Here is an 18,452-nt window from a genome sequence, read left to right as displayed (position 1 = left end):
ATTGACAGCTATAATTGGATAGCTGCCTGGATTTATGGTTCATGGCAAGAACCATGCCCACAGTGACAAGAGTTCACATATAGAGATTTGTTACTAAGACTTAAGCCAGGCCACTCATTGGTTCTATGAATGGATGTGCAATATTAACAATCTCACAACAAATTGGGACTCCAGAATAGTCACTATGAGACATGGTTTTCTTTTCAATCAAACATAAGGGATTAGAAAGAGGCAACCAGAACAAGGAGGAAAAAAAGGAGAAGGAGAGAAAGGAGGAGGATAAATATAGTTAGAAAATAATCAAATGAAGATAGCACAGTAAATTCATATATTGATGAAATCTCTTCTTTCCATAGAAATGGTTGCTTTAAATAGAAATATAGCAGAATAAATATAAAGGAAAAGCAAACAAAAACATACCAATAACACCAGATTAAATTTATATCATAAAAGTATCTGACAAAAGAATTGGAGGGGCTGGCCCAGTGGCATAGTGGTTAAGTTCGTGCACTCCACTTCAGAGGCCCAGGGTTTGCAGGTTTGGATCCTTGGCACAGACCTACACACAGCTCAACAAGCCATGCTGTGGCGGCATCCCACATACAAAATAAGAAAGATTGGCACAGACGTTAGCTCAGGGACAATTTTCCATCAAGCAAAAAGAGGAGGATTGGCAACAGATGTTAGCTCAGAGCCAATCTGCCTCATCAAAAAAAGAAAGAATTGTAAATAAGTAATTTTAGAACGCTCAAAAAAGTAAATGACAGTGTAACTTCCATAAAAATGAGGAAGAAATGAAATAAAAAGAGAAAGGAATGAAATAAGAGCACGGAGATAAAAAAGAACAAATAAGAAAACTTGATATTTAAAAATATAATCATTAAAATAAAAACTCAAATCCTAGGCTAGAGACATTTGAAAAGTGAATTAGTAAATTGGGAAAGAGCATTGTGTCATCATCCACTATGAAATGAAAAGGAAAAAAGAACGAAAAAAGAATAACCAAAATAAGCAGTCAAAAGACAATGAGTACAGTAGAGAAATCTGATAAACACTACCTCACCCAGATGATCAAAGTCAAATTCAAAAGTAATAAGCCATGTTGATAACATATACTCTTGACATTATGTGATGAAAATGGCACTTTAGTTTTGTGGTCTTCCTTCCAAAACCCATAACCCCTGTCTAATCATGAGAAAAACATCAGACAATTCCCCATTGAGGAACATTCTGAAAAATACCTGACCAGCACTACTCAAAACTGTCAAAGTCATCAAAAACAAGAAAAGACTGAGAAGCTGTCATACCCAAGAGGAGCCTAAGGAGACATGACAACTAAATATAATGTGGTATCTTGAATGAGATTCTGGAACAGAAAAAGGGTAAGAAAATCTGAACAAAATACTGACTTTAGTTAATAATAATGTATTGATATGAGTTCATTATCTACCTAATGGAGATGGAAGATGTTAACAAAAAGGGAAACTAGGTGTACATTACATGAAAAATCTGTACTATCTTCATAATTTTTCTGTAAATCTAAAACTATTCAAAAAATAAAGTTATTTAAAAAAAAAAGACAGTGAGAGCAGAATAAGAGGCTCCACACAATGTTTTACAGCAGTTGTGAGAAATATAAGGAAAGGAATAGCAGAGAAACAGTATTTAGAAAATTGTAGCTGACGATGAGAAACTTCCATAATTGAAGAAATGCTAGCCCGGGGAATAAAAGTGTGCTCCAACTACTGAGAGGGAGTGAAAAATAAATAATTAACTCCATCCTTACACATACGGAAATAAGGTGAGGAAAATTCATAACATCAAGACTAAAACAAAAATTGTAAAAGCTGCCAGAGAGCATGCTACTTGCAAAAGAATAATAATTATAGCTAGTTTTTTTAAAAAGATAAAACTGATGACCTAGACCAAACATGCGTACCCACACCCTGAGGAGTGGGGCTAGTAAACTGACAGTGAGTGAGCAGTTAAAATCTCCTAAACCAACCAAGTGGGATAAAATGAATAGAAAACTAGTCCATTGAGAGAAGACAGGATGGTAAGGAGAAAAAGCAGCAAAATAGAAGAGTAATAAACCAAAAAATACAAATAAGAAGTTAAAAATAACTTAAATATATCAGAATTCACAATAATGGTAAATGGATAAAACTTAACTATTAAAAAGACAGATTATCAAATTGGATATTTTGTAAAAAGGAAAGTCTGAAAATAAGGTAGTGAAAAAACATACCATGAAAATTTAGATCGTGAACATGTATATACCTTATGACATTATACAAAATGTTATGTAAAAAGTGCCCAGATTTCAAGAAAATCAAAAATCCATAAATAAAGTATTTTAACTCAGCTTTCTCAGAAACAGAGACTTAGCTTACAACACTATTTAAAGCTATGGAAAGTATTAATGGATTTGAACAATTAAAAAGAGAAACAAAAGCACATACTATTTAGAAACTAAAAATCTCCTCTCAAAAATTCATGGCTTAAATAAAAATATGATGATGAGAATTAAAAATGCTTAGAACTGAACAATAATAAAAACTATATCTAAGTGTATTAGATGCTAAAGAAAATCTACAAATAACGATACCTCCCTCATAAGGTTATTAGGAGAATGAAATGAATTAATATTTAAGTGCTGAGAACAGTGTCCTGTCGCAGAGTGAACATTACATGAGTGTTTGTTAAAAGGTAAACATTTACAGACAAATTCATTTATTAGAAAGCAAAAAAAGTACAAATAGAGAAAGGGCAATATTTATCAAGAAAATTGTGGGAATTACACAACTTTTTCTTTTAGTTAGTATTAACACAGTACAAGTTTTTCCGTCCTTTTACTTTCAACCTTTTCATATACTCATATTTAAAGAGTGCCTCTTGTATGTTAACATAGTGAATTCTTCCCCCAATCTGACAATCGTTATTTATATGTAACATAATTACTATTCTATTTATTGGGAAACAATTCTCCACTACCCTCTGATGCTGTATATCTTTCAAGCAGAAGCACTGACTGCTGTTTGTTCTATCTTTTCAAGGATATTTATATAGTAAACAGCCTTCGATAACGGAGATAGTGTCCCCCTCAAGAGCAGAGGGCAGGTTTACTTATAGTTTTGGAAGACAGAGATAGTGTCCTCTCCGGAACTAAGAGACGATATGCTTAATGTCAAGTATACTAAAGATAATGTCTCTCTCTGGATCAAAAGACAAGCATGATTACTGTCCATCATAAACGATTTGGGTTCCCTAAGCCCAGGGAAATGTAATGCAATCCACTCTCGTAATGCAATCTTGTGTGTGCAAATGTCACTGGCTCTCCTTCACATCACCCTGTGGGAAATGGGCCTCAGAAAACTCACACATACACACACACACACACAGATACTCTAGCTACTGCTATTGCTGTGAGTCATAAACTTTTCTTCTCTGACCAAGGAATTTTAAGTCTTCTGCTAGCATCCAAGAAACTACGGTAGACTAACTCGTGAGCTTTCAAGTAGGGTAAATTCAAACTCTTCATAGATTTCAGCACTTTTGGTGACAAAGATGGGATGCTGACAGAAACACAGCATTCTGTAAGAAGAAGAATGAGAGCCTCATGAGCCGATTAACACCATTTGAGAGAAGTACTGGAAATCAGTAGTGAATATGCTGATTTAGCCTGTTAAGGATGAAAAATTGGGGAGGTGGCTGCAGGCTGAAGTAGATCTAAAGACAGCTCCCCAGAAGGTGCAATGGTTATTATTAACTCTCCCCTAGGTGAGGGGACTTCCTCGCCAACCTGGCCATCAGCCTCCAGGACTGCCCCATTGTGATAGCTATTACTAAGATTCAACCTGGTTGGATGGAAGATTCCTCTTGATTTCAGACAACAGTTACAGAGATGTGCAACTACACTGAGTGTGAAAGGAGGGAAACTTACAACCACAGTGGACAGAAACCAGTGACTAATTAGAAGTTTACCTGATTTGATTGGTTGATGAGGGAGTGGCGCGGTAAGGTGAAAATTGCTTGGTAAGGTGAAATGGCAATAGCTGAGCTGAGGGCCCAGTTCCTCCCTCCTGCAGTCTATCATGCTAAACTGGGATCCATTCTAAGACAAAAGTAAAAGATCTCAGAGTTGTTTTGCAGTGTCTCCTGAGTGCTACAAGGTAGCTGTGACCTTCTCAGGAAGATTTCCCTAAGATAGATGTATTCCTGTGTGAAACCACAGATGAGGCACTGAATAGAATTTGGACTCTTACTGCCTCAGAAAAGGATGTAAAATGACCTTGTGAGTGATGCTTTGGACAATTTCCATGTACTTTTGTTGTGGCTTCAATATACTAATCCTGTAGCTCCAATTTCAAAATCTATAATAGGTAATTATGTTTTACAAGCTTGTACTGTATAAGCTCCTGGATGCCAAAAGTGATAGCAGAACACACAAATTGCTCCTCGAACTGTCTCCCTGTCTCCTCTTGTATGGTCCTACAGAAACAACATAGAACCCCAGGAGGAGAAAGGAAAGTCCCAGCTTTGATCATGGACTTAAAGGAAGCAGAGATAGTAAGAGATGCAGTATCTCAATTCAACAGACCAAATGTCCAGTGAAAAAAGTTATCAAGGACTTGAGGTTTACAGTGGATTAACCACCAGTTGAATTCACTTGTTGCTCCTATGGCCCTGGATGTTCCAGACATCGTGATGTAAATAAATTTATGGCACAGACTGGTGGCACTTGATATGCTGTCTTGAACATGGCCAAAGCCTTATTTTGAATCCCATTAGCACCCAAAGACAAAGACCAATTCTCTTTCACGCTTCAAGGCCACAAATACACATTTGCAGTACTCCCTCAGGGGCACCTAAACTCATCTGCCACTTACTACAAGGGGGTAGGTCAGGATTACTGTGACTACCACTACCCTCTGATATCCAAAGCTTTCACAGATAGATGATATTCAGTGAGCTGGAGGGTCAGAAGCCTCAGACTCAATGGCTCTGACTTTGCTGTTACCACACCCTCATCAGCAAGGGTGACTGATGAAGCCCAACAAAATCCAGAAGACTGCTCATCAAGTTTTTAGGGACTATTCAGGCAGATTTACAACACTCAATCCCTCTGGCACTTAAGGAAAAACTGTTGTCTCCCTTCCCTCCAACCAAAAGGCAGCCTAGCATCACTTTGGACTCTGAGTATTAGAGACAGTAGATGACTGACTTGGGCATTCTACTTGGTCTTTTCTATCAACTAACTCACAGCGAATGTAATCCACAGACCCACACTGGAAGCTAAACAGCACGCTGTGGCATACTCTCTACTTGGAGGTACTACAAACCTAATGACTCATTTGAGCTATAAGTTTCCATGACTGATGATTTTGTGTGCTGGAGCCTCTGGAAAAAAGCAGCCTTCACTCGGAAGCACCAATTGGGGTATAGGACTCATTGACTCCCTGCAACAACTACGTTTGAAAAGCAGCTCTTAGCTTACTACTGGCTTCTTGTCAAAACCAAAGTTCTGACCCATGGAGGCTGGGTGACTCTGTGGACTGATATTCTCATTTGGAGATAGACCAAATCAGACTCACAACTAACCATTTGACAAGCTTTACTTGTCAACTGGAAATGGTATATTCAAGCCATAGGAGGGTCATAAGATTTTCAAGTGTTTAAAGAAACCCCATCAGTAGATCACACAGCCTTCAGAAGACTATGAAAATCTCTCTTAAATGAAGTTTCTCTTAGTTACTTAGGAGTGCTTTCTGGAGGGATTACTGACACATTATTTATATGTGCCCTGATGGCAGTTTCTCTCTACAATAAGAGCAATCCAATGAAAAAGCGGTACAAAATTTGTCCCTGACTTTAGTTGAAATAACAATGAGACCACCTAATCCCTGGAAATCTAGCACTCTAGTCAGCCTCAGACACTGATCAGCATTGTTATGGATGATAAAATTGCCCAAAACATCATCTTCACAGGCCAAGGTAGAAGATATGCAATTGTTAATACATTCTGTTACACCTGGATTAACACCTCAGGCTAAGTAGAAAGGTCAATAGAGAAATTTAAGGAGAAAGCCATCTTGCTTTCTAAGGTAGACCTTGAGGACCAAGTGATTTGTTTAGCTTGCTGGGTCCAGGACCTTGCTGGCATGGTTGAGGCCAGTACTGCAGTGGCCTTATCCTGTTGTTTGGAGTCCTGTTGATATTAGCCTTAATTAAATACCGTATGAAACAAATTGAATGGATTTAGTCCCAATCTCTGATAATTTGATTAATCAGAGTGGCGAACAATGTGGTGTACTCACGGAAAAATTTGTCATTACGGACATAGAAACTGTGTCATGTTTTTGGCTTATTGGACTATTTGCAGCCTGACAATGGTGTGCCCTCTATCACAAAACTTAATAATAAGCTGATAGTCAAAGTTTTTCACATCTTAACATTTGTTTTTCATTTGGTCCCCGTGTTTTGTGTTCCTTCTTTCTTTCCTTTCTCTCTTTTTTTTATTATTAATCAAGTTTTTCAAATTAATATACTCTCTTACTATTCTTTTTATTATTCTTTTACTGGTTACCCTAAAAGTTACAGCACGCATCCTTGACTTTCTACAACATAAGTGATTATATTTACCATTTTCCCATTAATGCTAGAACTTTAAAACATTTCATTCCATTTGCAACTTCTTTTGGAGAGCCAATTCTCAATATCTAGTAAAACTGAAGACGTACACAATAGCAATTCCCCTTCAATGTCTAAACCTAGATCAACTTTTACAAATGTGCACAATGAGACATGTGTGTTTGGAAGAGTGAAAAACCTGGGGGCAACTTCATGTGCGTTAATATGATAATGGATAAATAAACAGTGGTAAATTCATCAGACAGAATCCTACAGCACAGTAAAAATACATTAAATAGAGATTAATATGAATCTACTTAATATAATTTCAGATGAAAGTAACAGAAGAATACATACAAAATGATACATGAATTTTAGATTGTATACAGATAGGCACATAAGCAATAAAAATAGACAAACGTGTGGAAAGGATGCACCCTAACTTTAGAAGAGCGGTTACCTATGGGGAGGGAGGAAGAGAAATAGGATAAAGGAGGAATGCGAGAGTCTTAGAAGGTTCTATGAGTTAAAAAAAAAATTGAGGCACTGATGGCAAAGTGCTCATATTTTTAAAATTTGAGCAAACAGTATTTAGGTATTTAAAATATGAGCAAATGCTATTACTCCTTCTACATTCCACTTATTTAAAATACTTCATAAATATATATAAGAAGACTTTACATAAAAATTTCAAAACAAGTACAATGAACAGAAAAGTACCTGCAAGTGTAGTTGCATCACTGCGTGTTAGCATAAACTGATTTTCTATATATATAGGCAAAAATTCAGAAACTCCAATCATAACTAAAGAGTCTGAAGCTCTGGACAGAGATAGGCACACCAACACTGAATTCTTCATCAGAACCTGAAATATAAATGTTACATATGAATTATTTTCTTTTGTTAGGTAAAGAGGAATAGATAACCCCCTCACATGTTAATGACCAATCCATTAAAAAAGGTAAAAAAATTTACCTTTCCCAATCTGAACTGAAAACACATATATATAAAAACCCAAATATCAATTTACAACTCACCAATATACACATACCATAAGAGACATGTAATGTTTGAACTCCTTTCTTTTTGGTGAGGAAGATTCACTCTGAGCTATTATCTGCTGCCAATCTTCCTCTTTTTTTTGCTTGAGGAAGATTAGCTCTGAGCTAACATCTGTGCCAATCTTCCTCTACTTTGTATGTGGGTTGCTGCCACAACATGGCTTGACAAGCAGTGTAAGTCCACACCTAGGATTCAAACCCACAAACCTAGGCCACCAAAGTGAAGCACACTGGACTTAACCACTATACCATGGGGCTGGCCCCTGAACCATTTTTATTTGTAATTTGATCTCCATGCCACTATAATTTTTATTTGTGGGTCTGGCAGTGTGCTAGAAAGATTAATTAAAAATATCACTAACCAGGCATCTAGAATTTCCCTTTACTTTTATCTATATTTTCTTAGGAAACCTCTTTAACTGAAAAACAAAACAGAAAATTTAAGCAACACTCAAAGAAAATCACTAGGATTGCAGTCAAGATTCTACAATATTTTACTCCTTGGCATTCTACATACATAAAGAGTGAAGTCATCTAAACTCTGCATGTTAGTATATTTTTTTAGCTTACTCAGAAGCCTTACTATTACCTATTACACTACACAGAGTAATTTAACATGACAGTAAATTACATTAAAATATTAACTTCTGAACTAATATCTGTATTTCCTGCATATGTATAAACCTTTGAAAATATTTGGTGGTGTTTTATGTTTGTACATTTTTTTAATTAACTTAAAATTTCCTTTTCTAGCCCTAAACATTGTTTTAAATATCTTATCATATTTTGCATATTCATCTAATTCATCTTCTGAGTGCTTTTTAACTTTATTTAACCACCCCCAAAAGGTTAAATGCTTAGGCTGACTTCAACTCCCTGCTGTCACAAACAAGGCTACACTGAACACCCCTGTGCATGCCCCCTTAAGGACCTAGGCTAGAGTGCTTTGGAAGTATATATCCTAGAAAGAGATTGCTTGGGCATACCTCATTCCATTATTTCTATGGATATTTTCTCCAGAACGTATGAATTTACACTCTCACCAAAATGTAGGAGAGTTCCATTTTCTTCAAGTAGCAGCTTACTTTCTAAAATTCATCAGAGCAATATTTCCGGCTCCACACCCCTTCCAGAACTTTGCCACTCCTCCACCAAGAAGCATTGAACCCGGAAAGGCCTTCATGACTGCCTCAACAAAGCAAGTAATGCTGCATGACTTCTGAAGTTGGGTCATAAAATGACAATATGACTTCTGTAGAGAGCTCTCACTCTCTCAGGACTCTGGTCCTGGAACTCAGCCACCAAGCTGTGACAAAGCCCAGGCCAGATGCAGAGGGCAGGCGTGGATGTTCTAGCAAACAGTCAGTATTAAAAGCTAATATTTGAGTGAACAAACTTCCTTCAGATGATTTCATCCCCCAGACTTAGATCACTCCAGTTGACCACAAGAAGAGCTGAAGGCAAGCCCTGCCCAAACTGCAGATTCATGAGCAAAACAGATGTTCTATTATTTTAAGCCACTAAGTTTTGGGGTGGTTTTTCATGTAGCAGTAGTTAACTGGTCCACCCCCACACTACTGCAAACACTTGATATCATTAGCTGGCTTTCAAAATTTTGCCATGCTGATGCATGTAAAGTAGTATTGCAATGCTTTATTTTCTATTCTCTCATTTCAAATGTAACTGACCATTACTTCATGTAATTCTTAGCTATTTAGGATTTTTTTGGGCATGAACTGCCTATTTCTATTTCTATCAGGCCTTCTGAAATTCTTGTGTAGCTATTTCAAGAATTCCATGTTTATTCTAACTATTAATCTCTTACTGGATTTAGACATCTGTCAGCAGTCTTTTAACATTGTCTAGTTTCCTTCATAGAACAGAAATATTTGACTTGATATACTCTAATTCATAAATTTTTACTTCATATTTTATGCTAATGCAATCTTGTTTAATTTTTCCTACCCCTATGTCACAAGGTATTTCTTTCATTTTTAACATTAACTGTGCTGTTTTTTTCTAATCACATTTTATTAACCTAGAAATCACCTTCGTGCATGATATGAAGTAGAGATTCAAATTCATTTCATCATATAGAGAACCAAATTTGTCATCACATCTACTGAATAATTACCTTTGCGGTGCCTCTTCTATGATATAGCAAGTTCTTATATATATTAATTTGTGGCTGAGTTCTCTCTTCTATTCCACTGGTCTATTTATCTGTCCTGAGGAAATGCTACACTGTTTTTACTATTATGGCTTTGTAGCCTGTCTTAATGTGTACTAGGACCAATGCTCTTTCTTTTATCTATTCATGCCCTTATTCTGCCAGAACAATTTTAGAAACAATTTGCCTTTTGCTAAAAAAATAAAATTCTTGCCATAGTATTGATTATATTGCATTGAATTCAAGATTATTTGAGAAAGAAATCATATATGAAAGTTGTCATTTCATCTGTTAACATGGTATATCTTTCAACTTACCCCAGTCTTTTCTAATACTGTTACATAGAGTTTTAAATTTTTTCATAAGGTTCTTAGCAGCTGTTAAAGCAGTTCCTAAATTATTTATACTTTTGTGATTACTTTTTACTTTATTACTCTTTTCAAATATTATTTATTTGAATAGTTTTTAAATTTTATATTTATTTTATGTTGTACATTCAGATATTGTTCAATTAGCAAATGATAGCTCTTTCATAGGTCCTTCTAGTTCACAAATGTTAATTTATTCATAATAATTATTGAGGATTGAATATTAAGCACAGTCCTTACTCTAATGAAAGTTATAGCAATATCCCATGATTCTATATGAAATGCCCTTCTGTATTAGGTATAACAGACAGAACAAGGGACAGAAATCTAGTTTTTGTCTTGGCTCTGCAACTGATTTTTGAAGTAACAATGAGCAAATCACAATTTCTACATATCTCATTTTTAGGAAGTATTACATAATAGTAGACAGAGCAATGGCGTTAGAGTCAGACACATGAGATATTCTTCAATTCTTAAACTCAATTCAGCCACCTGTATGTGTGTGTGTGTGTGTGTGTGTGTATGCATGTGTGTCCAAAGAGGTATGTGTCTTTGGAAAAGTTACTCATCCTCTTCAAATTACTTGTTCATCATCTGTAAAATAGAAAGAATAATATCTGTATTTCTGGGTGATTATGAGAATTGAATATACATAATAATTTAATGCAATTTCTGGCACATAGTAGGTGTCCAGTAAAGAACACACATTATTTTCATAACTTATAAAGTTAAGAGAGTCACAGTATATTACTAGATTGTTGATTGCAAACTTTAGTGTACCTTGAATCATTTGGAGGGTGTAAAAACAAAGATTGCCAGGTCTTACCTCCACAGTTTCTGATTCAGTTGATCTAGAATGGGGCCCAAGAATTTGCATTTCTATAAAATTCCCAGATGATGATGATGATGTTGGTGAGGGAATCACACTGAGGACCACTGCACTAGAAAATTTTTGTGTTTAGGCTCTTTGGGATTAAAACAAACAAACTCACTAGTTAATTCAGTTGATATGACATATCATAATTTTACACAGGTGAGTAAGAAAGCCAAAAACACTTTCTCAGTAGCTAGCTAAACAATTCTTACTCATAAAGAAATATAACATCATTCAGAATAACATGACAGCTTATTTTGTCTCCTTCATGGTGAGAGTTCCATTGCTTTGTCTTGATTTCTTCAAAGGCCCAGATAGTCAGCTTCTTCCTGTCAGCTTATTGTGTCTATGTCTACTTTTATTATAGTTACTGGCTATTCTCTCTCCATGTGCTTCTCTTTATAAATGGCCTTTGTTCATTCATTTTCTCTGTGTCAGTCTATCAAAGCTGCATTGTTTGAATTTCCCTCTTTTTCTCCTATTTATACTCTCCCAAGAAAGAGGAATTGACTAGATTAGTCAGTTTACAGTGAGGTATCCCTATTGGACACTGTTCTCAAGATATGACATTTAATAGGTTTTTGGGAAATCTAAAGATTGCTGTCTTGAGCTCAAGTGCTGATCCCAGACCTATTTTAGCTAGAACATTTGAACTACACCATATGGTATGGCCACTAATGCACAAGAGACACTTCTGGGCACTTTATTCAGAGAGGAACTGTGAGCATAACAAACACTCAGAATACAATAGATTCCCTTCCAATAAAATGTCCCAGTTTTCCTGCTTTTAAAAAAAAATCCCAGGGCCAGGCCCATAGCCAAGTGGTTAAAGTTCCAAGTGCTCCGCTTTGGTGGCCCAGGTTCACAGGTTCTGATCCTGGGTGTGGACATACTCCACTCATCAGCCATGCTGTGGAGGCATCCCACATACAAAGTAGAGAAAGACCAGCACAGTTGTTAGCGCAGGGTGAATCTTCTTCACACACACACACAAAATTCGTTTCTTTTCTTAGATATAAATATGGGAGGCAAAGAAGAAGGGTAGTTATATAAATCAGTATCTAAGGGGTTTCATGTAGTGAACTCAGGCTTAATTCTGGTAGGTGTTGATATTCAAAGGGAGATATCAAATTAGTTCTGCACAGTAGCAGATAGTTTTATGCAACAGCCATATCTTACAGTACTGTGGCTCCTAGTTAGGCCTAGTCCATCACAGAGTTTGTCTACAACCAGGGTCTTTACCACACCACAGAAGGTTCCTGCTGGTCTGGGAGTGTGATTTCAAACAAGCCTAGGTACTTCTGCATGTGCTTACTTAGTAGGAGCCTGAAATAAGGACAGGATCAGCAAAATATAGAGTATAGAGTATAGTGGCCACAGAAATGTACACAAGGTTCAGGCCAGGGCTCAAGTAGCAGTGGGAAATAAATGTTAATGAAGAAATCAGTGCAGAGAAATGTTGCAGGAAGGAAAGAGTTCCTAAAGGCTCAACCAAAGTTCATTGAAGATGGGGTTTATAATGTCACAATTAATTCTACAACTTTTTCTTTCATGTGCAGCATTAATCTATTTCCTACCCTAATCAAGTATAAGCGGAGACACTGATCTTGCCAGTTAAAGGCCTTGATGTCTACAGGCAAATAGGAGGAAAACATAAACTGAGGAGGACACCAATAAACTTCTTTGAACTTCTCAAGTGTTTTACTTGATAATTTCACTTCTCACTTGCTCTGGTCTTGATTCTTTATGGTAGATATCTATAATTAGCCATAGAAAATAAGTAATGGTTATCTCTATTAAATCTGTCAATAAAAGTAAAATGCTTCACCTAGAAAATGCCGCTTATTGCAAGATTAAAAATGTTGCAGCCTTCCATGCTAGAATCTCAGCTACTCAGCTTCCATGAACACCAATTTATTTAGAGTCAAACCTAGTAGACAACTCAGAGACTAAAACTAGTACAAAATGTCCCGACACAAATACAAGTGAGAAATATATTTTAAAAAATCACATTACTTACATTAAATATACATTGATTATACTTTCTATGATAGTAATTTATTTGCTTTCAAAGGAAATTGAGTATTTTTACTACCAATAATACAATATCTGAATAATTTGGACACTGGCTTCCTTTGATATACTCTGTCATCCTTTAACAGTCACATAAGCAATGAATAACACCTCATATTCATTTGGTCCTTTATAATTCACAAAGTTCTCTCATATCATAATATTCATTGACACTTCTTTGTTCATTAGCATCCTAATATATAAATATCTTTCCTGCTAATAAGGTATGTGACTTAAGGCACGAGATGAAGAAAAAGATGGTAAAAGTGTTGATCTCTCTGTGTCAGACATTTAAAAGGTGGTTTTCCCCTATAAAAATCTTATCACTCCAGCATTATATTTTTATTCTTTTAAAATACATTTCTAAGCTATTTTATTCTTATAGCTATACATATTGTTCTTATTCAGTGTTCTACTTTCTATTGTTCAAGTTTAATTCCATCTACTTTTATATTTATAACTTTTCACCTCAGGGATATTAGAACTTTATAAAAATGTTAAGTATTTTGTCTCCATTCTAGCTTTTTATCTTTTATTATGCTTGTGTCCATTTTATCTATTTTAAAATCATAAAAATTATTTTTACTAACATTTTAATAAAACTCTTTTCTTTCCTTACTTGATAAATTTTCTAAAATATACAATTTATATAAATAATATATATAAATATACTATATATAAAATATTAATATAGTATAAAAATATATTATACATAAAAATAATATAAATATACAAAATAGATAATGAAATATGGTAGTAGTAGAGAGAATCCATTCTAAAAACAGCCACTTCAACAGCTCCCTTTAGAAATACAAATCAAAACTACACTAAGATACCACCTTACACCTGTCAAAATGGCTGTAATCACTAAGACTAAAAATAGCAAATGTTGGAGAGGGTGTGGAGAAAAGGAAACCCTCATACACTGATGGTGGGAATGCAAACTGGTGCAGCTACTATGGAAAACAGTATGGAGATTCTTCAAAAAACTAAAAATAGAAATACCATATGACCCAGCCATCCCACTACTGGGTATCTACCCAAACAACTTGAAATCAATAATCCAAAGTAACACATGTACCCCTATGTTCATAGCAGCACTATTCACAATAGCTAAGACATGGAAACAATCCAAGTGCCCATCGACTGATGATTGGATAAAGAAGATGTGTTATATAGACACAACGGAATACTACTCAGCCATAAAAAGAGACAAAATCATCCATTTGCAACAACATGGATGGACCTGGAGAGAATTATGTTAAGTGAAATAAGCCAGACTGAGAAAGACAAACACCATATGATTTCACTCATATGTGGAATATAAACAAACACACGGACAAAGAAAACAGTTCAGTGGTTACCAGGGGAAGGAGGGTGGGGAGTGGGCACAGGGGATGAAGGGGAGCACTTATGTGGTGACAGACAGGAAACAATGTACAACTGAAATTTCACAATGATGTAAACTATTATGAACTCAATTAAATTAAATTAAAAAAATAGCTCCCTTTAATAAAAATTCATGACAAGAAGACTTTTAAAAATAATCTATGCCTAGAAAGTCACAAGGTGTGTATTTCAACCAGCTGTTGGTCAATAAGTCTTATAATGATAGTGACACATTCTACTGGCTGATACATTGCTTGCTGGAATGATTTTCCATCAGTCCTTATCTCAAGCGCTTCTAAACAGCCATTGGATTTCAAGCAAACAATACCAGCCAAGTGTCATGAACCAGGAGGTACTGAATTATAGGACTGGTAGAGGAAGAAGACAGTAGACCTTTGTTCAGCCAACTTCCGCATATTAGTCTCCTTAATTTTCTTATTTTCTAGTTGATAACCCGCTCTTCTTATCAAGATAAAAAAAAAAATCTTGTTCCATAGTTTTTCCCTAATTTTTTTGCACAGTATCCTTCCCTAATCTAAAATGAGAAACATCTCAAGTAGGCATTCATATTATTGATGTATCTATTGAGTGTTTACCATGGACTATGCACTGATCTATACACCTTACATTCCTATGAGGAAGGTGCCATTATTGCATCAATTTCTTAGCTCAGAAGTAAGGCTCAGAAAGGTTTTCTTATTTTCTAGTTGATAACTCACTCTTTTTCTCAAGCTAAAAGAAGAATCTTGCTATGAAGTTTTTCCCTAAGTTTTTGTGCAGTTTCCTTCCCTAGACCGTGTAACAAGGCAAACAGTGGGAATTGTTTTCTGTCTAGTAGACTCCCTAAAGTATGGCCCGTTATCCCTGTTTTCTTTCTGAAGCTCAGCCTGGTACAATTTTTAAAGGCAAGAGCCTAGAAGCATAGGCTTTTCTGCTGGATCTTAATATTACATGTCTATATTTAGATTTCAGAACATTGGCTTCTCCATATTTTAGTCTTTTGATTTATTTTCTTTCTTTTTTAAGGCTCCAGAAACTCAGATCATGCTGGCAAATCATCCTTAGTAGTCCTGAATTTTATAATACCAAGTGATTCTTTAACTGACCCCTGCAATTGGGTCTCATATACTACAGCTGAATAAAAAACTCAACCATTTACAGTACCTAGGGAAAACTTCCCGAAACAACATCCAAACTGCACTGCCTTTTCAATTCTTATCCCATTCTAATCCATTTTTCACAAAAAGTGATGTTTAAAAGTTCTTAAAACAAAATTTATATCCTGTTCATATTATTCCCTTACTTAAAATATATTAGTGACTTCCTCTTGCATTAAGAACAAAGTCTAAAGTTCTTGCCATGTCGCACCAGGACCTTCATGAGCCAGCCTCTGCCTGTCTCACCAATCTACTATTCTATCACTCTCCCCATCAAGCAAATACGCTCCAAACACACAAGTCTTCTCTAAACTGAACATGCCCAAATCTTTCCTGCCTCAAGGTCTTTCCACATGTGTCACTTGTGCTTGGAATTTTCTTAAAGATCATTCTTCACATGGCTAACTCCTTCCCACCCTTTAGGTTCCTCTGTTTAAATGCTCCCTGTTCAGTGAAGCCTTCTTTACCCCATTTACAAAGTAGGTTTCACAGAGAATTTTCTCTACTCAGTTGTTAATCAGGTTTTTTGAAATCTGTGTTTTGGTTTTGGTTTTTAATCTGAGACCCACACAAGAACATAAGCTCCATAAAGCCAAGGATGTTAGTTACTATTGTATCTTTAGTACCTAGCACAGTGACACTACATAATAAAAAAGGAGATGAATATGAAAAACTAAAATAATCACTTATATTGTATTACTGTATGCCAGGGACTGTTCTAAGCACATTACACATGTTAATATATTTAATTCTGAGTACATATGTAAGGTATGTACTTTTATTACCATCGTTTTACAGAATAGAAACTAAGGCACATAAAATAGTAATGTCCCCCAAACTATTTAAGGACCCTTTTAAATGGTGGGCTTCAACAACTGTTAACTTGTTCTCATTCAGAAATTAGATGGGTACTGTTCTATCAGGTTGTAATGAAAAAAGTCTAAATTTTCTAAAGAGTAACAAGTTATTCCATTTAAATTACACGTAGCCAGTTCTTACTTGATAAATTGAAAAAAAGAATTTCTCCAATTACTGTTACATAAAGTCCAAGTGGGTTTAAAGCAAGGCAACTTCACTCTCGGCTATTATTTTGCTCTTGGCCACCTTGTGGCAATGTGTTAAGAATATCACAAGGTTATTTATGGTTTCCTAACCTTCCTTCTTCCTAAGACAGGCACCTATCATGTACTAAACGTACAAGCCAATGACATATGCAGAACCTGCTATGAAACTGTGCTTTCAGAATTAGGGTAAGTAGAAAGGTCTCTGATAAACTAGATGGGTGATTCTTAAAGTGTAGTCCTAATTTCCAGAATTTTGAAATGGTTGTTGACAATTTTGCCAGTTTCAACCACTATTTTTGGAGGTGACGATTTTCCAAGGTCCTCATTCTGACATTCTAGAAGTCCCACCTTCTAACAAACTTTAAAAAGGATTAAGATATATTCTACAGGGCCGGCCCGGTGGCACAGTGGTTAACTTCCCACATTCCACTTTTGACACCCTGAGGTTCACCAGTTCAGATCTTGGGTATGAACCTACACACCGCTTGTAAAGCCATGCTGTGGCAGGCATCCCACATGTAAAGTAGAGGAAGATGGCACGGTTGTTAGCTCAGGGCCAGTCTTCCTTAGCAAAAACAGGAGGATTGGTGGCGGATGTTAGCGCAGAGCTAATCTTCCTCAAAAAATAAAAAAATTTAAAAATTTAAAAAATTTAAAAATAAAGATATCTTCTAGTTACCCACTCAGCCAGTGTCAGGCAGAAGCTTAAGACCATTAACTAGGCATTATATTCTTTTGCATCCTCACAAATAATAATCAAAGCACTCTATTTACATTTTCTGAAAAAAGTGTCTTTTATCAATTGTATCAATTTTTAACAATATGAAAGAGGTTAAAGCTAATTTATTTCTGTATTGTTAAAATATATACATGTAACATTTTGGCAAAAATCAAAATTAAATAAAAATCTGAATGAACTATAATCCATCACTAGGAAGGGTTCATGATTTGATAAAAAGATACACATTTGGTGTTTGAATGAAAACGAGTAAACAAAATTTCTGATTTTACACAACATATCTATTCATTTTAAGAAGAGTTAGACTGTATATATCTGCCATATAGATGAGATTAGATTAGAGTTTGAATGAAGAGCAGTGAAAGCATTAAGGAAGCAGAAACTCATTTTGCCTAGGAATGTAAGATAAGATTTGACAAAGAGGTTTTTTTCCAATGGAGAAGAGAGAACATCTGAAGTAGAGAGATTAGCATCTACCAAGGAACAAAACTATGAAAGCAGCTAATATTTCTAGGAAAGAGCAAGTGTCTGAATGTGGGGGAGACAGCAATAAAATTCTGAGATGAGGCAGAAAAATTCAATTGACGTTGTTGTGAAGAGTCTACAAAGTCCCGCTAAAAGAGCATGAAATTCACCTACCCAGCAATCTGGAAAATGACTCGATACAATCTGCATGTGAGAAATACAGTTCTGCAGGCAACATAAAGGATGAAGTTACGAATAGGAGAAGAGAAAGCAAAGTGAATGTAGAATCACTATTTAGAAGTTGAGGTTTTTTAACCCCACTATGCCTGTATTGTATGTCTTGTTTCTCACCTAGAAAAACAAAGAATTCTAGGGCCGACCCTGTGGTGGAGTGGTTAAGTTCGTGCCCTCCGCTATGGCGGCCCAGGGTTTCACTGGTTCAGATCCTGGGCGCGGACATGG

The 18,452-nt window shown here is 35.8% G+C and overlaps 1 protein-coding gene across 1 annotated transcript in view; it reads right to left on the bottom strand.

Annotated features, from left to right (window-relative positions):
* Positions 1 to 18,452, bottom strand: part of SLCO6A1 (solute carrier organic anion transporter family member 6A1) — a 139,917-nt gene that overhangs the window by 50,933 nt on the left and 70,532 nt on the right. The window contains exon 8 of the mRNA XM_046667813.1: positions 7,351 to 7,495. Coding sequence (XP_046523769.1) covers positions 7,351 to 7,495 — 145 coding nt within the window. The remainder of the gene's footprint in view (positions 1 to 7,350; positions 7,496 to 18,452) is intronic.

The sequence above is a fragment of the Equus quagga genome, chromosome 7 (genome assembly GCF_021613505.1).
Source record: "Equus quagga isolate Etosha38 chromosome 7, UCLA_HA_Equagga_1.0, whole genome shotgun sequence".
In the NCBI taxonomy this organism is placed as follows: domain Eukaryota; kingdom Metazoa; phylum Chordata; class Mammalia; order Perissodactyla; family Equidae; genus Equus; species Equus quagga.
Note: the sequence above shows the minus strand (reverse complement) of the source record. Positions and strands in the feature narration are given on the sequence as shown.